Source organism: Podarcis erhardii (genome assembly GCF_964252035.2).
Source record: "Podarcis erhardii genome assembly, chromosome: 1".
In the NCBI taxonomy this organism is placed as follows: domain Eukaryota; kingdom Metazoa; phylum Chordata; class Lepidosauria; order Squamata; family Lacertidae; genus Podarcis; species Podarcis erhardii.
The window spans coordinates 76,788,215-76,810,939 of record NC_138497.1 but is presented as its reverse complement, the minus strand read 5'-3'; the positions used below and the strand labels follow the sequence as shown (position 1 = coordinate 76,810,939).

The window sequence follows — 22,725 nt, the reverse complement described above, 5'->3', positions numbered from 1 at the left end:
CTAAGGCTGCTTCACTGTCTAACTGCATCTAACTGTTTTTGCTGCCCAGAATAGTGACGGGGGCAACCCAATGAGATGGAAATAATAATAATAATAGTAATAATAATAATAATAATGCTAAAGCTGTCAGGTTCAGCCCCTATACCTCCATTTAAAAGGAGCTCATAATAATGTAGGACAGTAACACAGCCAGCAGTAGACAGATGAAGAAGCCAGAGTGTTTTATAGCTATTTACAGTAGCTGGAGATTCTGGAGATGGAAAAGGCATTCCCCTCAGCTTTAATCATTCCCCTCCATGATACTTACTCTAAGTCATCAGGAGCTTGTACAGCTCATTTCCCTGTCTTTCTTTGGCCTCCATTGATCCCTCCCCTTTATTTTATTGATTTACTTATTACATTTCTATATCCCCTTTTCCCTCCAGGGAATGCATGGCAATGTGCATGGTTCTCCTCCTCCACATTTTATCCTCACAAGAACCCTGTGAGGTAGGTTAGGCTGAGATATGGTGACCAGCCAAAGGTCACCCAGTGAGCTTCATGACCGAGTGGGGATTCAAACCTTGGTCTCCTAGGTCATAGTCCAACAATCTAAACATTGTCAACTTACACATGAACATTGCATTATGTGGCATATTTAATTATAAATAATGAATCTCACTTGCCTCAAGATTTCTTCAAACCTCTTTTACCCCATTCTCTCTGTATAGGCTTTACTACCATCAGTGTTCAACAAACTTACAGGTTTATGGCAGGTTTTTTTTTAAAGGGTTTAAAAAAATAGCAATTTCTTTTAATTCAAAACTTAAGTACTTCTACCTACTTAGGGTGTTCCCCAAGTATGTAGAAGCAGTTATCTTATTTTTGTGTGGCCCACTTTCGTTTCCAAAATGATAGGCACTTAACCAGCTAAATTCTCTATTAGAGGCTGCCAGCCAGCCATGCTCCCCCCCCCCCTCAGGATACACCATTCCCCCTTCCCCCTTCCAGTTTTCCACCACTTCTAGCAACATTTCTGTGGCCCCTGAGGCTATGTCCGCATGAGTGGCTTAAAATGCAGGGAGGTTGTTCTATCCATGCCCCTACCTCCAGTTGTCTTTCAAGTTGTAGTTGCACTTGCTCTACACAATAAACCTACAGGATGCATAAAGACTGTGGCTAACACCATGCATACTTGGCTTCAGACACCAGTGGTGGGAGCACACTGGTGCTGGAGTAAGCAGTAATGTTTACAGAGCCTGAGCATGTTCAGTCCTCATTGGAAGGTGCTGCCCCTTAGGTTTTCTCCTTTTTTATTTTTGTACTTCTGCAACCCTTGGGGTCCCTCTAAGTATGATACCTGACTCTTATTTCCCAGTGGTCCTGTTTGGCTCCAGTCCTGTTGGCACTTATCACTGAGTTCACCATTAGATGAAATCATGATGAGTTCAAACAATTTAAAGCTTTTAAAATTCAAGGCAAGTGCTTCAAATTTTGCCCAGAAGGCTATAGTAATGATCACTTGGTAATTTCTTGGCACTTTCGCTGTGGAAGGTACTAGATGATTTGGTGCTAGATAAGTTCAACAAATGAAGAGGGTATTACTCCACCATCTACACAACCAGAATCTCTTCAGGTTGAATAACGGATAAAGAAATGCTGAGATTCTTCATTTAATTACTTCAATTTATATCCTGCCTTTTCAACTGCTAGGTGTTCTTCATCTGTTACTTTTTAACCAGACTAAGCAGTCTGGTAAAACTGTTTTGGAGATGGAGCACTGCTGGTATGGACCTATACTATAATGTGTGTGGTTTTTTTTAATAATTAGCAATGAAATATTTGCAACAGTTTACATAGCCACGTGCAAGTATAGCAATGCAACACTTGTTGCACCTTTGTTTCAAAATTTGTGAAAAAGCTAAAACTTCAGTGCACTGAAACGAACATTCACTTGCCACAATCCATTGCAACTTCTGCACTGGCCCACTGAATATAAAGTACTGGACCTGGAATCTCCCAAGCACTGTATATCTAAAGGCTTTCAATCTAAGGCACAACACAGAAAAAGAGAAGGGGGAAACAAGCAACTCTTAAAGTTACACGGCTGTTCATGTAATGACCAGCTAGAACGGAAATAGTTGCCTGAGCGGGGTGGGGGGTGGGGGGAGAGAATGGCTGCTAGTCTCTCAGCCAACTGATGGAGTGGGCCTGATCTCATTTCTTCTTTTCCTCTGCTGTAGCTAGGTGAAATGGCAAATGATAGATCTTGCAAACTTCCCATTGTTTTTAAGGGGCTTTGGTTAGAAGACTGTCTCAATAAATTATGCTCACCATCTTTCCTCTGCTTCTCCCAAAATAAGAACATCCATTGCATGTATGTGCCTCTTTTTCCTTAAATGTTTTGAATGGTGTTGTTTTCATTGACAATATTGGACTAATAAGCCATGGGCTGAGGACCGTTACTGTGTCATGTAATTTTCACCATCTGGGTAGTACTTTATCTCTGTGAAATTATATAGCAAATAATCCCATTGACCTTAGGCTAAAGTTCTCCACAAGATTTCACATGGGGAGTATTTTGTTTTGTTTTTGGTCAGGATGCATTTAAAGACATGAGCCCCAAACCAATTTTACACCCTGCCAGTTTGCGTTTGCTTCTACTGTGGTTGCTTCATTTGCAGCCAAGGGGCTCAAAAGGACTGGAACAGATCCCCAGTATAGTCAAATAATTATTAGGCATCACGTATAAAATGCAAGCTATTTGGTGGAAAACTGGTATAGATTGCACACACACACTCCTTGAGCATATTCCAGCCAAATTTAAAAATGGTGTGAGAATGTTAGTTTGTGTTGCCTTGTCAGTTCCCTATCTCTCTCACTTGCTCTCTCCCATACACACAGAGGTTTCTCTGCTTCACACATTTCTACGGTGTGTAACCTAAATTCAGGGTGTGTGGGGAGGAAGCAGCTGTGATAACATGTTGTCATTGCCTTTGCTAATAGAACATGATGCTTCCTATCTTTTCCCATCCGCAAATGGGGGAAGTGGTGCAGATAGGGCCCTGGGATTGGTTACAATCTAGAGAAATCACAAAGCAGATGGATATTGAGCAGATAAGCGTTAATCTGCCCTGGGAGAGGATTAATCAGGTGAAATATGGCTCTCTGTGTGTGCATGTGTGGTGCGTGGGGGAGGAGATGGTGGGCAGCTGGTTCGCCTGTCATCTCTTCAGCTCCTGATTTCGTAGTCCTTGTTTTTGTACTATGGTGTGAAAGAAGAGTTTTAGTCATCTAATTTTCATTGACCATCAAATGCCTGGCAATGAGGAACGTATCATACATTCTATACAGATTCCTATTTATTCTGCTAGTACAATGTTTAAAGAAACTCTGTTCATATTCTGCTTTCAGTGAACAAAATATTCTTTCCTCTTTTGCTTAAACAGCTTTGCTTTAGTTTACAAATTTGCATGTTTTGTTTGTCCAAACAAATGCAGCAGTTGCACTGTAGTTGTGCCTAGTGCATCTAGCCCCCCCCCATTTCTTGCTGTTTGTTGGCATTAATTAATTAACATCTGTCACCAAATAACATTTCTCCACACAGAGGACCTACCACTTTCCTGATCATCTTCTTGCTTCGAACATAGCTGAAGAAACCTTTTAAAATTATTTTTAACCTCTCTTGCAAGTCTGAGCTCATTCTGAGCTTCGGCCCACCAGACCTTCTCCCCACAAATGTTGGGTATTCGTATATATGTCTCCTTCGTGATTTCCCCTTTCTTCCATTTCTTATACGTGCCCTTTTAAAATCTCAGCTCATCTGTAAAGTCCTTATGCAGCCACACTGGTTTCTTTAGATGCCTCCCACTTTTCTTTCTTGTTGGCATTGTCTGCCTTTGTGCCTTCAGTATTTCACCTTTAAGAAACTCCTATCCATCTTGGACTGACTCCTTTCTCTTTGAGTATTTCTCACCGGGGGATCTCACACCCAGGAGTTCCTTAAGCTTTCTGAAATCAGCCTTCTTAAAGTCCAGAATGCATGCCTGACCACACTTGGCTTTCCTTTGCCTGTGTATAATGAAATTCAAGAGGACACTTCATCCCAATAAAAAAATTCCTTCCAGTAGCACCTTAAAGACCAACTAAGTTAGTTCTTGGTATGAGCTTTCGTGTGCATGCACACTTCTTCAGATACCAAGTGTGCATGCACACTAAAGCTCATACCAAGAACTAACTTAGTTGGTCTTTAAGGTGCTACTGGAAGGAATTTTTTTATTTTGTTTTGACTATGGCAGACCAACACGGCTACCTATCTGTAACTTCATCCCAATGTTCCCAGAACTTCCACTTCATCAATCAGTTCCCCCCTATTAGTGAGGACCAGGTCCAAGATGAATGATCACCTCGTTGCTTCTTCCACATTCTGGGAAAATGAAATGGTGAGCAAGGCAATTCAGGAATTTGTTGGAACTTACCTTCTTGGCAGAGTTTGACTTCCAACAGATTTTGGGGTAATTGAAGTCTCCCATGACTACTATGTAATCTCTCCTTTTTGAATGTTTGGTCATTTGCTCTAGGAAAGTATTATCCAAGTCTTTGGTTTGGCTTGGTGGTTTATAGAAGACACCCACAGTAAGTTCACTGTTGTTTCAAATGCCCACCCTAAATTGTGCCAGGCCTGAAATGGGCTGAAGGTAGTCTAGACCTAGTTGCAGCATGGTACAGAATTATGTTCTTCATATTCTTGCATGCCGTTTTAGCTGGCAAAACTAAACTTGGACTACTACTTAATGGGGTTTTTTTATGTTATCAAAGCTACTAGCATGTTGAGTCACCTGTGGATTCCCCATCACCACCACACTTGGTGGAGTGAAAAGGTTAATATGGTGAGTCACCCATTGTTCTTTTGTTAAAACTAAGCAGATGGTTGTTTGTGGTTTAATTCATGATAATAAATTCTGATACATTTTTTTGTCAGTTTCTGTAAGAGTGTTTAGTAGTGGTGAATATACTTCTTTTCTTCATGTCTGTAGCTTTTGAGTGTCCGAACTTGTTTTACAGGTTTCCTGTGGTCAAACAGTTTGCCATAGTTTGAAGTGGCACATGGAGTTGGGAAAATAAATGCTTCTGAGACATCAGGTTATTAAAACTAAGGGGTCATGCTGGGAAAATAAATTGCCACCAGCATGTACTAAAGTAGAAATATTTGTTAAGCTGCCTGCAGCTATGAATTTATTTATTTATTTCTTCCCTTTTACAAATAATAAATACCTACATTTCCCTTTCACTGTGATCACTTTTTATTTTTATTGGTAATTCAGAAAATAATGCTTCTTCCAATCTAGTTTTGACCTCTTGCTCATGGAAGGAACCTTCTGTGTTTCTCTTCCTGTGTGAAGAGTGCTATATGAACTATTTAATCTCAGCCAGCAATACAAAGAAATAATAAGGACAGAGGAAACAGGTACTTACATGAGTAAATGTTTAAAGTTGCCAGGATTACAATAAAGCCTTGAATGTTCACCACAGCTGCCTGTTTAATAGCTTCAGCCAAAGCTTGCTAACAAGAACAGATACTACACTAGATCGGCTCCAAAGTGGCTCCTTTCTGTCCTTTAATTGTTCTTCAGCCAGCTTAGTTCCAGAAAATGTCCTGTGTTATGCCTGTTAAAACTACCTTTAACAAAAGTAAATTACTTCCCTTATTCCCTCTATTAAAACTCAAGTAGTTGCGTTCCTCTCAGTTTGGAAGCAAAACAAAGCCAGCAAAAAACAAGAGCTTTCCATATATACATAGGTACACAGGAGTGCTAAAAGTTTGTAAATTAAAATAATGCTTAAAACAACAAATTCAAAAACAGCCTGCCAAGGACCTATGAGCTTCCTGAACTAATGAAATGTTGTTGGCAGTTGAGGCTATGGAGATAAAGTTGCTCGCCCCATTGTCTAAAGATGGAACTTCCAGGTTTATGATGAACATTAAAGACAGGAACTAGCAGCCTTCTGCTACCTTTCATAGGACAGGGAAACACATGCTGCTGCTCAGTCACAAATACGTTGAGACCCTGGATTTCTCCATGTTTTCTACAAATGACTCTTACTTCAGCTCTGGAGAAGGGTAAAAAAGAGGGGTGTCTAGCAGAACAATCTGGAAGATTGGTTGGGCCTGTTAATTATGTTTATGGATGAAAGCAGTGGAGGCACAAGCCTTGTTTGCATGACATGGCAAGCTGTATTATGGCTTAACAAATGTAAGGGAACCTGGAGGGGCATTTATAGATCTTTTGCTCCTCTGTTGTTGTTGTTTGTGTGTGTGCTAAGCTAAGTCAATGTTTGGTTTAACATGCCATCCAAAATAGGGCTTGCGGCTAAGCTCTACCTCCCTAAACACAAGCTATAGTTATTCTGAAACCCCAGAGAGCTGCTGTTTGTCAGTGCAGACAATACTGAGCTGGACAGAACATTGCTCTGACTTAGTATTTTTCCTAATCACCCTAGAATTCTCAGCAAGAGCTCAGGTGCTTTGGAAGTTTGCTGAGTTCAGGCACTCAAGCTTGGAGAGGTTCAGCCACAAGTCAGTTAAACTAGCAACTTATAGAGAATGCAGGGAAATTGCCAAAGCCTTCATAATTGACCATCTTCTGAAGTCTTTTACAACACTTATTTAGGTCTATAATCTGAATGAATGCAAACATTCAAAAACTTATATATAGCAATATTGCAGCAGAGCACCGAAAGTTTTTCGTGTTTTTTTTAACTTGCCTTCCATCATTGACTCCCCATAGTCTGCCTGCTGGCACAAAATCTGTTGCACTATCAAACATGTTGCTCTAATTGCAAATGCGTATGGGCAGAGCTTGATGCACAACTATTAAAATAATAGGGGAAACATAAGCCCTATTGATTGAAATATGGTCTTACTTCAATCAGACACCTTCCAATATCCCGAAGTCCCTGAAATGACTATGTTAAATGAAATACATTGCTGAAGTTAATAATATGTGCCATAATACCAGATATTTTTTCTCTATTCACTAGGAGGACTGTTTATGCTGCTCAGTTAATAAACCATATGGGAAACAGTCCTACTAGAAAAGTTAACCAACAAATTGCAATTAACACGAGGACAAACAAAAGAGGACGCCTTCACCCTTGTACAGCTCCCCTTTATGACATACACAGCCGCAAAAGACAACAACATAAGCCCCCAACAGCATACAAATTGACATGGCTAATTTGACCCAACAACTCCCTCCCCCTCAACATATCAGCAAAACTCACTGCAATCAACCAAATGCAACCAACCATGCCCTGAGCTCTCCAATCTCTCTCACCACCAACAAAAACTAATAAATGAATAGATGAAGAACCTATCCACATGACGCTGACACAAAAACAGTGCACCTACACTATGCAAGAGAAGTACGGTAAGTCATTACCCCCCTTCTTTCTCCCACCTCTCTCTATCTGCCTATTTCTCCCCCACAACCTCACAATGCCTGTGATAGCAGTATCTCATACTTTTTGTTCCTCTCATTAAAAAAAAATGAATCTAAACTAATGAATCACAGTGGTGCTCCTAGATACACCTAAAAATTACCTACCCCTTTAAAAGTAGTGATAACTTTCTATTTGACAATATCTAAGAACGGCTGAATAGTCTTAAAGAAAACCCTTCTACTTTGACACCTTCCTGCTCTGTTCAGCTGTTGTAATAATGTCAGGATGAAGTTAGTAGAAAGGGAAGTGGAAACTTGACACAAGGACACTTGGGGTCTTTGTGGGTCTCCCCCCGCCCCCCGCCCCCGGGAATGCTTGATCAGAACTTTAAAAATACTTTCTTTAAAATGAGCTCTCTCCACCACTTTCTATTTCTATGTTTTCCTTCTCCCTTGATTTTTTTTAAAAATGTAATTACTTCTGGTTTTCTGTCTTCTTACTGTTAGAAATGTCACATTGTTTAGTTATCAGCACGCTTACTCGGAGAAGTTTATTAAACGTGATGTGGTGTTTCTGACATAGCGGTCTGAAAAGCAAAATGGATTTCATGGCTGGGTTCATAAAATGTGCCTCTTTGTATGGGTGGATTTAATTGGACAGTTTCTTATTTAGGAAAATTGCTCCCTGAAAGGCATAGTGTGGGTGGGCAGATGGTGTCAGTCAGAACATAGGGAAAAGAAGATCCGGCTGAGTGACTATATGGGCTAAGCACAAAGCAAAAGGAAGACACTTTTCAAGCAAAGCAATTGCTTGCTCTTGCCTGTGTGCATGCATTCAGCAGACCTGTGACATGGTTTATGCTTTTAATTGTGGTACAATTCTGTATTTCTGATTTGGGGAAACTGGAATGTTTTCCTGGTTTTAGAGACTGCTTGTGTTCCTTCCCAGGGTAAGGATGGTAGCTCAGTGGTAGAGCATCTGACTTGTGTACAGAAGGTCCCAGTTCAATTCCCAGCATCTCCAAGCAGGGCTGGGACTGTCCCCTGTCTAAAACCCTGGAAAACTACTGGCAGTTTAGAGCAGACCAGGTGTCTTCAACCTTTTCAGTCTCAGTAGGAGTCCAGTCCAGTTCAGCACAGGTGTGACTGGATGGTCTTGAATGTTACCTAGGAAGTCTTTGTGCAGAAATTTATCATTACCCCTTGTGAGGGCAAAGGCATTGACAAGTTTTCTTTTACAAAAAGGCATGGTAGGTTTTCCTTTGATGGGGTAACTTGTGGAGAAACTTGTTTGATTGTACACCAAACACAATTTTACTTTAGATATCAGTTTTACAAAAAAGTATATTCTTCTCTTGCTTGATGTCAGGGACTGGCTGGATGAGGAGTGGTGGTGGAAGCTGCCTGACCAAGAGCCCCCCAGGGGAAGCACAGAGGGAGAGGATTTAGATCCTGTCTTCTGCTGGTGGGAACCCAGCCACACCCAGAGGAGGGGAAGAGCTGGGAAGTACTGGAGGCTGGGAGCTTGGAGGATGAGGAAGAGGAGGAAACAGGCAGGTGCCCCAGCACAGGGCAGAGACAGGAATCAGACTTGTTAGATCCACCACAGAGCCACCCTGACAGCTTCTCTGCTAACAGCTTGCAAACCCCCACCTCCACCTCCACATCCCAAAACCCTCACCTAGATGCATGTTACCAAGCCAGGAAGCGACAGAGAGGGTCCCTTGGGGCTTGCCCTAGACAGGGAGGGGCCTGACACAGAGGGATAGGGAGTGGAGAAGGAGTTCCAAGCCAGTGTGGGCAACTGCTTCATCAGAAGCAACCCTTAGAAGTGTCCGTGTGTTATTTGATTTGCTTCCTTAATAAAGAAACTAACTGTAAGTTAGCCGGTGTTTCACTGTATTTCTCTGATCTGCAAATGACCTGTTTTCCTTGTCAGCTCCCTGACACTTGAAAAGTATTCCAAACATTTTACTTAAATGAGGAATGCTTATCCTTCTAGTGTTTTCCCCCCTTTTTTAATTGATTATTTTGAATATATGTAGAGAGGGCATGGGGGAATGGAATTGAAATGAAGTGATATCGGTGGCAATGTCGAGGGACAATATTTATAAATAACAAAAATAATCATACAGTTGTTTTAAGTATTGTATACTCCATCATGTGCTGAATTGGTCTAACAAACATTTGTGCTAACCCTTTATAAAAAAGAATATAGCTTTCAGCATTCTGAAGTAAATATCAAGATCACTCGGAAATGCAAATTTCATATATCTACAATACAGTTATTACCCTGGATGTGCATTGGCCTATGCTTTCATGGATTATTTTAGCAAAGAGAGGCAGAGAAATGAGAGGTCATACTAGGAGAGAACAGCAAAGAAATGACGGCTGCAGTTCTATGCACATTAACCTGGAAATAAGACTCATTGAGCAACCTGAAAATTAGCCCAACCCTGTTAGCTTATTTTATGTAACAATCTCTTCGGCTGCTAGTTGAGCCAAGCTGCTAAAGAAGCCAATGTTTGACTCCAGGAGGAAAAGTTGGTTTCTCCAGAGCTGCTGCATAAGCTACTTATAAAAGCCCTAGGAAATGCTGCTGCTGAATATTTCCAAGAAAATATTAAGAGCCCAGGGATATTATTCAGTTGCATTTTTTAAAAGGGATGTATCCAGTATTAAATTGATGCATATGTCAACTTTAGACCACAAGTACAGTGTTTAATTTAAGAACTTTTGACAATGTATGAACTACAGTGATTCCTTCTGCCCTTTGTTTCTGTTGGTGTTATTTTAAATAAAATATAATTTCAGCAGTTGCTTTCACACCCACACCCCACTGCCTCAGACATGATTGGGCCATGTCCATTTACCTGTAGTTCCTATTCAATAGCCCTAGTGAATTTACTATTGAGCAAGCAAGGTTAGGAGGGAGGCAGATCTGTCTCCTTTACGGTATAATTCTTTGGTCCTGCCATTTCTCACTGTCAGTCTCCCCATTGCATTTATTCATTCTTCCACCTTTTTCCTGTTCCCTCCATATTCATTTAAGTCTTTTATGCATCCCCAAACTTAAAAATGCCACCCACAGTCTGCTTTAACAAATGTTTCACTCCACATCAACTGACATTTTGTCTCATTGCTCAGGTTTCTATATCTCTTTCTTCTGTATTCCAAAACAGCTGCCTACCCTACCTTTTCTGTAGTGGGTGCCCATCACAGAAGCCTAAAAATAACTGGTCAGACAGTAAGTACAGCACCATCACTGTTCCATGTTTTTCTTAACCATGGTAAGCATATTGCCATTCCCTGGTTCTTCCCAGCCTTGGAGAGCTCAGCCTAGCAGTTGTGCAGTGACCTTCATCCACTCCCCACCTCAAAGTCTGGGAGGAAGGCTAAGGGCTGCTGGGTCACTTCATTCCTGTGGTTCCAAGGGTATGTTGACCAAGAAGTGACCAAAGTGGGAAGCTCCCTCCCAACCTTCCTTTGGCCAGCTGGGGCAGCTTGAGTCAGGGAACCCTAACTGCCAAGCAACTGCAAGTCTTTTCTGTGGGGAATGCTTGGACGTCACTACTGTACAGGGCCAGATTAGGTTTAAGGGGGGACAACTTTTTGGTTTGGCTAGTAAGGCCAGTCTTAGTAGATGTACAGTACTGTGACTTATGCTAAGATTATAAATTGGGAAAGAGCTCTCAAAATCTAAAAACTTGCAGTCTTCCAATAAAACTTAGGGTCAACAGAGTATGTAAGTAGTTTTTATAAGGACAGATAAATGCAAAGGGCATGCAGATCATAAGGGGAAACTTATATGATACAGGCAAGACACATGCAAAATGAATGTGATTGTTGGAGCTAACAATATGCAATGCTTTGTTTGTAATTTCCAGGCATCACCTGGGTTCCCACAGTGTGGGATATGCTGCCGAATGAATCACTAGTCTAACCTGCAATCACAGTTTCTTATGTTCTTCTGTGATGACAGTCATGATATTCTACTGAATGATCAGACAATACAACCCAGTTAGATACTTTTATTTATGTTCAATGGGGTGCCTAGTTCCTTATTTCAAAGCCTGTTGTGAATATTTTATACTGGGAGTTTAGTTTTCAGTTCAAGGGTATCGACAAACTTGTTTGTCTCTGAGGGAAGTTTTTTGGGAATTGAGCGCACTAGAAGAAGCTCCCCAGAAAGCTCAGGGAGAAGAAAGCTACACCATGCCATGAATAACAAATGGCTACTGCTTGCATGAGAAAAGTGCAAAATGATTTTTGGCTAATTAAGTGTGAGAGCAAAACAATTCCTATTTCCATCCATTCTTTCCACATCAATAGTCTGTTTTCAGTTTTCAACTGCAGGTTATCCCATAAAACAGCATCCGTGTGTGAGAAAGGAAGGAATTTAAATGATCTGAAAAGCTTGGCATATAAACGTCTGTCAGATAATGTTTGTAGGAACTAGAAAATCATATAGACAGCTTGTCTTTGTGGGTCTCAGGGGTGGTCTTGTCACTGCTTCCCTGGGAAAGGGTATAGCTCCTTTAAGCATAGGAGATTGCTGTGAGATCCCTTCTGAAGAAAACTAATCTGGATCCAGGTGATATAAATAATTACTTCCCCATGTCAGACCTACCTTATTTGGACAAGGTGTTCACCTCATTCATTCCTAAGTGAACTTGATAACTTAGATGAATTTTAGTCTTGCTTCTGCTCCAGTTTTTGAAACAGAAGCAACCTTGGCTACCCTAATGTCCACTAACAGGGGAAGCGCAATCCTGTTTATTATCCAGAAACTGGTTGATGGGATATTGTAGTTCCACCCAATGGCCTCTGGCCTGTGGGATGTCACAAGTTTCCAGGCTTTCTCCTTTGGTTTCTAACATCTGCATGAAACTGCTGTGAGGACATTCAGAGATGTTGTCTGGAATTTCATCAGTATACTGATGGCTTACAGCTCTATCTCCATTTTCCATCTTCTGATCCTAGAGAGACAGGGAGCTTTGTCACTTCAGAAGCAGAGGAGGGCAAGCTAGCTGAAAATGAAAGATGGATGTAGTTGGAGATGGGTTCAGCTGATCTGTAAGTAGGTTTTTACCCTGTTCTGAAACGCTGCTCCTGGATCCAGGGCTCTCCCTTAAGATTTTTCGGGTGGCAGCACCTCCACATCAGGCTGGTTTTCTAGTCATTCATGCTCAGTTAAATTTGGATTGCCATGATGCTTTCTACTGGCTATGGTGCTTTCTATAGCTCAGAAATGACAATTGGTCCAGAATTCAGCTGCCAAAGCTTTGACTGGAGCTGAACAATTGGAGTATTTGATGTTAAATTTGCACCATCTACACATGCCACCCATTTGTTTTCTGTCTGTTTAAGGTACTGGAGTGGACCTTTAAGGTTTTTAATGGTCTAGGATTGGGGTATATCAATAACCACTCTGTCCTATATAAACCTGCCTAAACTTTAAGGAGAACTTACTTTAGCTTTAGGGAAGTTACTTCCTGTTCCATCACTACTGGATGGGTCCAAGAAACAGAACTGTTTTAGGTGATGGTGCCAAAACTTTGGGATGGCCACCTTGGGAAAACCTGTCAGATTCCTTCTCTTCCTGAGTTTAGAAGGATTGTGAAGATGTAGTTGTTCAAACAAGCATTGAATGTATAATACACTACTTTTTAAGAACAACAACACCCTGATTTAAAATGTCTGCTATTCACTGGCACTATTACTTTGTTCTAATTGTAGATGTTTTCACCTCTCTTATTTATAAAGTGCTTTATTGATTGTGTTTTTGTAAGCAGTATTGGATGTAATTTATTGCAAAAAACAATAACAAACAACAATTATTATTATGTGGAAAGGCTTGGAAGAGGAATTAACTTAAGAATTAATGTTTATATTGATTCAGTTGTTTTGTACATAGACCACACATTTTAAAAATGGTACCTGTGTTTGTAAGTATAGAATGGAGAATAAGGGGTCATATATAATCTGTGGGTTTCCTGTCAAAATCTGCAAGTGTGGGCTGCCCTGAGGCAAAGAGTCTTGGACTTGACAAGAGTGTTGATGGTCCCTAATATTCTAGTGATGTGTTTCTATGGGAACTAAATGCTAGACAACTGCTTCTTATCAAGACTTATCAGGACTATTCTGGAACATTCTGAATAGGGAGAATTGATCGCTTACCACTCCTTAGCTAAGGATAATGCAATTTATTAATTCGTTCCATCAATTTATATCTCACCCTTCCTCCCAAAAGAGCCCAGGGCAACAAACACATCTAGTCTTACTCTTACTATTTTTAAAAAGCATTATAAAAACAGTTAAAAACAGTCTCTCAGCCAGTGATTTCAGAGTTGCCAGAAACTGTACATTTCAGCTATCGAATGCCAGGGAAAATGGGAATGTTATAAAATTTCTCCTGACACACATCACCAGGAAAGTCAATCCAGTTGTGTGTGAATGAAACAATTGGGGCTGTTAGTATTGAATGCAGACAAATTTTTACACTTGCATTCAGGATGGTCTGGTGGTGTAAAGAAATCTCTTAAAGTTCAGGAGAAAGATGCTTGTGTTGGTGAGGAAAGGGTTCATGGTGAGAGTTCTTTTGAAAACTTGCAATATCAGGGGGGAAAAAGCAGACAAACAAGGGCAGGACCTGTGTTTGTGTGTGTTTGTGGCTAATAGCCACTCATGGAGCAAGAAAGTTCTGCTGTTGCTACATATGCATTCAAATACGTTTGCAAATGTCCCTGAGAGCAGTATCATGTGATGATGTTCCCTCCCTCCCAGGAACCTTATACAGAATGGGGAGCCAGCTTTATTTTCATACAGTGTCCCTGGGACGAATGGCATGTATCACCTGCTATCTCTCCAAGGGACTTTCATGGCCCTATCTGAAATTAGCAAGTGACAGTCAAAGAGGCAGCCAGGCTTTTCAGCTGCTTGGAGTGGCTATCTCCTGCCAAAACAATAACAAAACACAAAACTTGGAAAATCCCTAAACTACTGGTCCTGCTAGCTAGGGATGATGGGAGTTGTAGTCCCAAAACAGCTGAAGACCAAAGGTTGGGAAACCCTGGTTTAAACTATTGGTATCCCTTACCTGTGCCTCTCTGTGAAGAGGGTAACCTTCACACAATGTCATAGTTCTACATCTGGAGCATCTCAGTGGGCACAGTCTAATAGTTGTGGTTTGGATGCCAGTGGTTTAGATACACTCCACATGGCCTCTGCTGAAGTTACATTTTAAAGAGGTCTCAGCTTCTCAATTACTAGCAATCTGTACCAGTAGTTAAGGATTACTTTATTCCATCATATACTAAAGATTTTCAGTGGGATTGGGTGAGAAGGTGAATAATTTGATCCTGATATTTGAATTAATTTACCCCTTGACCAGAACAGATGCCAGCTACTTCCTGTCTATATTCAATGCAAAGTTCCACCTCTTACCTTTGTATCTCGGCATAGGGCACAGTTTGTTGCAAGAGTTGTGAAAACAAACCATTGATTTGTGGGTCTTTCATGTTAGAATGTTTGTTCAACCTGCTGGATCAATAAGCAGAGGTCACAAGGACTCAGTAAATATAATTCTTTATCCTGCTGCAAAAGAAATATTTTAAGCCATAAAGAAACCTCATTACTATGTGTACTGCACTGTGGAGGAAAGAAGACATACGTGCCCCTGGGAAGTGACCGTAGCCGGCCTTTGTTGGCCAGATATTAAATGTTAGGTAATGCAGAACATAAATGCCTCTATTCCTTCACTCTGCTTGTATGTCTGCTCCAGGTTTATTACCCTTTCTAACTCGATATTTCCCTACCCTTATCTATATATTGAGTATCAGTATATATTGAAACATGCTTAAGCATATTAAAATCAACATATTATAACCAACTAAGCTTTACACAGAGTAGACCCATTGAGATGAATGTACCCAAGTTAGTCAGAGCCAAAGTTGTGTAGGGCTTTAAAGGTAAACACCAACTAAAGTTAGTATGACTAACATTTGATTCAACCTACTAGGGTTAAAGCGTACTTTAACTGTCTGTTGGATTGTGACCTCAGTGTTATTTTCCTGTTGTTCAATATAAGCTCACAGATTTTCTTCCTAAATACATAGGAATTTGAGATGCTTTATGTATTACATACAGAATGTTTATTCTCCCTATGCACATGCAGTATGTGTTGTACATTTTTACACACACAAAAATACACATATGCATAATAAAAACTGAGTAAGTCCTGTATAATAAAAACATGAGCAGAAAACATACACAATATAAATCATAAATGCCTTCTTCAATAAAATGTAGCTGAGTATCACATGTAGAAGTTAAAAATGCAAACTTCATAAAACAAGAAAATAAAATAGTAAAAAACGAGGCACTGTCATATTTCAGTCACTAACAATTAGCATCTCACTGATGAAGTGTAAATTATATCATGCCACCTTTCTACCTTCTTTGTTTATCTGAACTCTTGCTGTTATTTCATATGTTTTCCCACTCTAGAAAGCCCATCAAAATAAATGTATATATTTTACATTATGCCAGGCCTCCTAAAATGAGTGCTTTTAGAAGAAATCAATACTTTTTGGCTATAGTTCATCAGTACTGGTTTCATTTGTTCAGTTGATTCAGCAGAAACAGCCCTGTCTGCTTCTGTGAGTAGGGCTTGTTTGCTGGAAAAGAGAAGTAGCAACTGAGTTAACAAGAAAATTAAAGGGCTGGAAAGATAAGAAACCATATTTCCTGTATGTGTATATTGGTGAAGGTGGATGCACAGAGATCCTGATAAAGTTCTTGAAAGTCATTTAGCTGTGGGTCACTTACGAACTCCAGGTATGGAGATCTTTTCTAGCATTTGGGAAAGGACACAAAACTCCCTGATCCCAATTAGTAATGCATATGAAATAGGGCTCTTGCAGTGTGTCTTCTAAAATCTTCTTCAACTTCCAAGCAGCTCTGTTAGTACCAATGCATATCATCTTGACCTTTATGGAGGTGGATTCAACAACAGCTGGAACCCAATTTGGTACAACCCAGATGGCATTTGTAATGATTTTTAGAATTAGCAAAGAAAGTCTGCATATGTGGGAGGGTTGCAAAGTCCATTCTGTAGGTAGCATGAAAGGCAAGGCCTAGTATGTCCTAAGGGTACCCCCAAAGACAGGCATCCCCAAACTCAGCCCTCCAGATGTTTTGGGACTACAACTCCTATAATCCCTAGCTAACAGGACCAGTGGTCAGGGATAATGGGAATTGTAATCCTAAAACATCTGGAGGGCCGAGTTTGGGGATGCCTGGTCTAGCAGTTTTGAACTAGGAGTCACTGTGCATGCCCACTATGTGTTGTAGTATCCATTCCAGAACCTTGTAATGGATGGAACCAAAGGAATTCATTACTGACTCCACCCAAACTTTTCTGAATAGAACCAAGTGGCTCCCTACATCTCTATGCTTACTGCCTTTAAGGCGGATATTGATTCCCTCGCTCTTTGTGACTCACAGCTCCTTCTGATTGCTCACTACTGCAGTGTGGCTCTCTTATTTTTATCCTGTCTTCTGGGATGGGCCTCCTCTACCTTCTTCTCCTGCTTCAGCTGATGGAAGCAGTTCTTTCTCTGCAAATGTATTTTGGAGCCCATATTATTATATTGCATTAAATCCCCAAAGGCTGAAGAAGGTTGCACTGAAGCCTTAAGAGCACCCCCTGAGAGCAACCATTGAGCACAACCACCTTTCCATTCTTTTTTATGCAGCCATGAGGGATATAAACTTTACAAAGTGTAAGTGACAATTGATATTCTCATAATTTTTCTAAGTCTCCGAAAACACGCTGTGCCCCTTTTGATTCCCATTTTGAAAATCTATGACCACAAGCAGTATTTGTTCTTGGCAGGCAATGTTATTCAAGAGTTTGTGCCAAAGATGAAAGTAATTGTATTTACTATTTATATAACAAGTGACAGTTTGTAAATCTCGGATTTTCTTAAAAATATGAAAACATTAAAGGAGTTGGGAAAGAATACATCAACATTAGACAGAGTGCTCTTTATTTCCTATTGTGAGACTTAAGCAGGAACTGGAATGCATAACCCTTCAGTGAGGTGTGAGTGCAAGGAACTGTGTACAGTTGTTCTTGTAGCATATGTTAATTTTACCAGCCTATACACTCTGTAAAGTTTTCCCCAAGTTGATTGCTGTTCTGTTCATTTGTTTGTTTTGGCACCATTTTTTCCTGCCCATTAGCAATGTTTGCACAGCTTGAGAGGCTAGATCCTGTTTAGATGCAATAATCCCATATGAGAATGGCTTCATGCTTTACACAAGAATTATTGCTGCTGCAAATATACCGGTGTTTTCCATAGCAAACATGTAAAGTGTGAACAACAGACACGTGTACTCAGAGACATCTGAGTACAAGCATTGGGAAGCCTCAGTCTCACCACAGCTTTCAGACACATGTACACAGATGTTTAAAGACATGTCTCTGTTGTTCACGCTTATTTGCTTCTGGAAACTCTAGTGTAACAACAGTCTGCCTACAGCAAACATGATTGCTGTGTAAAACATGGAGTGGAACCACTTCAGATTTTTATGCTGGGTGAGGGTGGAACATCCCATTCCAGACAGGCTACCTTTGAATCAGCAAGACCCATTATTTATGTGCATGCTTTTCTAGCCTTCCTCCATGTTCCCAAAGGCAAAGTTTTCCCTTGAATTTTCTTCACTCTTTTGGTGTGCTTATCCATGTTTTGTTTACAGCACAGATGCTGCGAATTATTGCAAAGAGGGTTATAGATTTCCACCCGGCTAATTAAAGGTTTGTTATTTTATTTCAGCCATCTCAGAAGTAAATGACTCCACTGTAGCTTAGGAGGGCATGTTGCTAATTTAGGCTGCCACTGGTACCTCCCTGCTTCTCCTGGGTAGTTAGTGTTGACATAGCAACAGCTTATACTGGCTTGTACATGTATCCATATGCAGACACATCTGAGTGATGGAGATGGGGAGAAAGAAATTCACCAAGATGTTAGAGGTGCTGCTGCAAAAATCCCTGAATTTCTATGCTCCTTGCAGATAACAAGGCTTAAACTTCTAATTAATGGAATGTACATTCTAGTGATTGATATTGAGAAATGTCTAGGCTGATTCTTAGAGAATTGCAGCATTATACAAAGTGCTATAAACAACATGGGTAAAACCTTTGAAAGTGATTAGTGATTCTTATGATGCTCAGCAGTAAACCCAAAAGAAATGCCTTGATGATGGCCTGAAAGTGAGGCTCGTTTGAAGAATATCAGGCAACTACCTTCCAGGGTTTTATTCACCAAATTAGACTTGGATAATTTGAAATAAGTTATACACAGGTAGATCTCAACCAAGTCAGTGGCTATGCCTAGCATCAAGGACTACGTCACTCCACATGGGAGGCTCAACTGGCATAATCTAGTTTTAGGCACCATGTAAAAACTTTCCTTTTTACCTGGGCTTTTGGCCCTTAACTTGAAGGGCTTTAAAGTATTTATGGCCTCTTTCAGGTCAGTTATACCTGTCTTTTATTTGTAGAGATTTTTTTTTTAAGGTTTCAATTGTTTCTGTTTTAGTATCTCTGTTGCATCTGTATGCCACTTTGAGTTGATGTGTGATGTATGTAGATTCAAGATTCAGTTGTGGTCAGTATTAAGCCTCTGCTTAAAGTGTATGCCTTGTCATAGCTCTGCTATTCCCTTCTGCCAGCCAAGAGAGGTTCTGAAAGATGTGTGAAGGATGGCAGGCTTCCAGCTACTTGAGTGTTTCCGGACAATGTACTATTAAGCTGAGTGCATCCAGTTATCAAAAGAACATACCCCCTTAGGAGAGGAATGCAGAAATATTATATAGTGAGCTATTTATATAATAAGACCATACCTGTGACCATACAATGCTTCTGAAACCCAACAATCACTGTTACTCTTCTATCTGATATGTGACAAAAAAAGATTTCTGCAGAAATCACTTACTCTCAGCTCTAAACGCCTCTTCCTTTTTGCTTATTCTGTGGCATTTCTTTTTTAAGAAACCCAAACACACCAATAGCTGGTCTATACTGACAATTGATAGTAGAGCTTTTGCCAGGCTAAATACATACATCTCCATATTGACCTGAAGTGGCCTATCTACATTGCAGTCAGCTCATGTCTCTCAGTGGCACGCTTAAAAATATATATACAGAGGATGGAATGCAACTAAAGACAATCATTCTAGTCCACTTCAAGGCAGGCTATTGAGGTATTACTCAATAGCCTGCATTTGCACTATCAGTCCTGCTCTTTCAATTAACTCTCATGATTCAGAGAAAAAGTTGCCACACATGAAGAGGAGGACTGAACTATATAAAAAGTGCACTGGAAAATGTGGGATGATGCTTACTTGATGCAACTTTATCTGATATCCCTAGAAACAAAATGAATGCTCAGTGAAAACAGAGTATCTGGAAGTGACCTGAGATCCATCAATGCTCTTTCACATAATATAGGCAAATGTAATAGGACCTACTTTTTGTGCCTATTAAAATTATAATGCATTTTTATTACTTCACTGCACCACATAAAGGCAATACATTTTGAAGAGCTGCCATTAGTGGGAATATAATTTTCTACCACCTTGATATCTTAGGATTCAGTGTTAAGTATTATAAAGTTTCATGGAATAATTTACCTTCTTCAAACACAATGTAAAGATGACATGAAAAATGTAGCTGTGTGTTGCTGAAAATGTTTGCTGGCATTGTGATGTTTGTTCATATGTGCTTGTAATGTTGCTTGTCACCTTACACTGGATTTACATTTTAGCAGTGAGATACTCTTTTGAGAGTATCACATGCCATTTAAATCAAGGAATAGATTGACGTGAAAGAGGAAGTGGAAGACAAGGAAAAAGGGGGCAGGAGTATGAGACCTCTTACATCTCAATACATCTAATCATAAATTAGAATATAAACATTATTTAATTGGCTAAATTGCTATACCTCTTCATATGTGTGTGTTTTAGAATGAAGTGTGTGCTTAAGATGTACCCAGCCCAGAACATTTGCTTTAATGCAGCATTAGTAAATGAGAATAGTGGCATCAGATTTCAGGGAAGTGTGCCTGGTTCAGAAAGGAAGCCAATTAGATTGCTAAAGATGAGGACAGGAGCTTAGCAGCAGTGGCGTAGTGTGGGGGGTGCAGGGGGGGCCAGCCGCACCGGGCGCAACATTTTGGGGGGGGGCGCGCTCGCACTCGCAGCTCTCTGCCCCTACCTGGCTCACTCACTCTCTCTCACTGCAGTGCTGGCTGTGCGAATCCGATCCGAGCTGCCGGGTCGCCACCCACTGTGGAGGGGGAGGGTGCCAGGCGTGCATTGCGGTGCGGAGCAGAGAGAGAGCGAGGGAGGGACTATCTGGGGGAGGGACAGTGCAGCGGCCGCCCAGCGCAGCGCTGAGCGCGGGAGAGAACCACACCCGACCAGCCCAGGCAGCAGCAAGAAGAAGCTGGCAGCGGCGGCAGGTTAGGGGTTAGGGGCGCAAATTACTTGCCTTGCCCCGGGTTAGGGGGCGCAAATTACTTGCCTTGCCCTGGGTTAGGGGGCGCAAATTACTTGCCTTTCCCCGGGTGCTGACAACCCACGCTACGCCGCTGCTTAGCAGGAAAAATTGTAGAGCCTGGTGAGAGGCAATATGAGAAGCTAAGCTTAGAAAGAGCACTTTACTTCCCCCACCCCCAACCTCACGTTGCACAGGTGTGCGAATTGAACATGCCAGTTCTTGAAGGTGACCTGAGATGGTTCCAGGCTTCTGGGGAAAGATTGTGCTCAGGTGTGCTTTTGGATTTTAAAGGGCATGCTTGTGTGTAGAGTTCATTGTGAGGGGCCTGCTTATTTTCTAATGATTGTTTGGAGGATTAATAAAAGGAACTTGGAAGGAAATACTAGTGCAAGTTTAAGCAGACCTCCTCTTTGACCCTTCGTCTGTAAAGTATTCTCACATCACTTTTAAGTGTTCCATCCTCATGCAAGGAGAAAGAAAGTAAGGCGGAAATTTAAAACCTAAGATATTGATTATAGCTGATTTATTCTCTTTTCATCCTTCTTTCATTCAGTTCTTCTGCTAATGTAATGTGAGTGATGCATAATCCACCTTGGAGCCCTCCAAGGATTTAGTGCTCAAGATGTTTTGGAATTGTGGCTCCTTACTTGGTTTGGTTGCATTAGCTGGCAGCGTAGAAGAAATATTTAATTTCCACAGGATCTCTTTCTCTAGCTTGTGAAGCCTTTTTCACCCCATTTTTCTGATCAACCCACCCCCAAGACCCTTTAACACATTAAAACAATGTATTAAGTAGACCTCTCTGCTTTGCATTGCATTGCTTACACTACTAGTCATTCACTGTGGCTGAGTTTGAGACGTCATGGTCATATGCATGCTGTGATGCCCAGATTCTCACTGATCACCTTTTGTGTGGACATATTATTCATACTGTTTGCTAAGAGGCTGAGCTGGAAAAGAGGAAGTTCCATGTTTGAATCTGGACTCTACTGTGAACTCTCTAGGTGGGCTTAATCAAGCCACTCACTCTCAGCCAATGTAATATTGGGGGGGCGGGGGTAAGAAGGCTGACCTACCTTAAAGGGTTCTTGTAAGGATTAAAACAGGATATAATGTGTTTGTATAGCTCCTATGATTGCACAAAGTGCTTCATATGCAAAGTATTATTAGTATAATTAAGAAGAGACAGGTTGGATTAGACCAAAGGCCGACCCAGTTCAGCATCCTGTTCTCATAGTGGCCAACCAGATGTCTATGGGAAACCCACAAGCAGGACATGAGCACAATAGCACAGTCCCCACTTGTGCTCTCCAGCAGCTAGTATTCAGATTGTGAAAACAGTGTGGTTATCAAGAGCCTGGCAGGGCAAAGTACATGATGGATGGGCTGTGTTCACTTTGATGGGTTGTTCAGGCCTCCCCTGAGAGATTCAGACCCTGGGTGGCTGCTCACCCACTAGCGCTCACTACAAGTTTGCTCTACAAGCATTTAGCCCAGAGAGTTACTTACAAATTATAACCCAATCCTATGAATCATCACACTGAGGCATTTTGTATTTAATCTTATAAAGGAATAAAAATGGGACAAAGCCTATTGGGGATTCTGTGATGCATTTTCTGTGCATGCTAGAGTATTAAAAACATCTTCAGGCCTCACTAATGAGGTTGATAGTGAGTGCATTCTTTTGATGTCTCTGAAAACTTCAAAGGAATGGTCCAGGAAGACCCTTGTTCTTGA

General features: G+C 40.9%; 1 protein-coding gene across 16 annotated transcripts in view; it reads left to right on the top strand.

Annotated features, from left to right (window-relative positions):
• Positions 1-22,725, top strand: part of BRSK2 (BR serine/threonine kinase 2) — a 410,538-nt gene that overhangs the window by 132,012 nt on the left and 255,801 nt on the right. Inside the window, exon 1 of one of the 16 annotated variants that reach the window (XM_081840491.1) lies at positions 17,167-17,206. The exons of the other annotated variants lie outside the window; for them this stretch is intronic. Within the exon in view, the coding sequence (XP_081696617.1) occupies positions 17,182-17,206 (25 nt within the window). The 5' untranslated portion in view covers positions 17,167-17,181. Of the gene's footprint in view, positions 1-17,166; positions 17,207-22,725 lie in introns of those variants that run through there. 16 annotated transcript variants of the gene reach the window in all.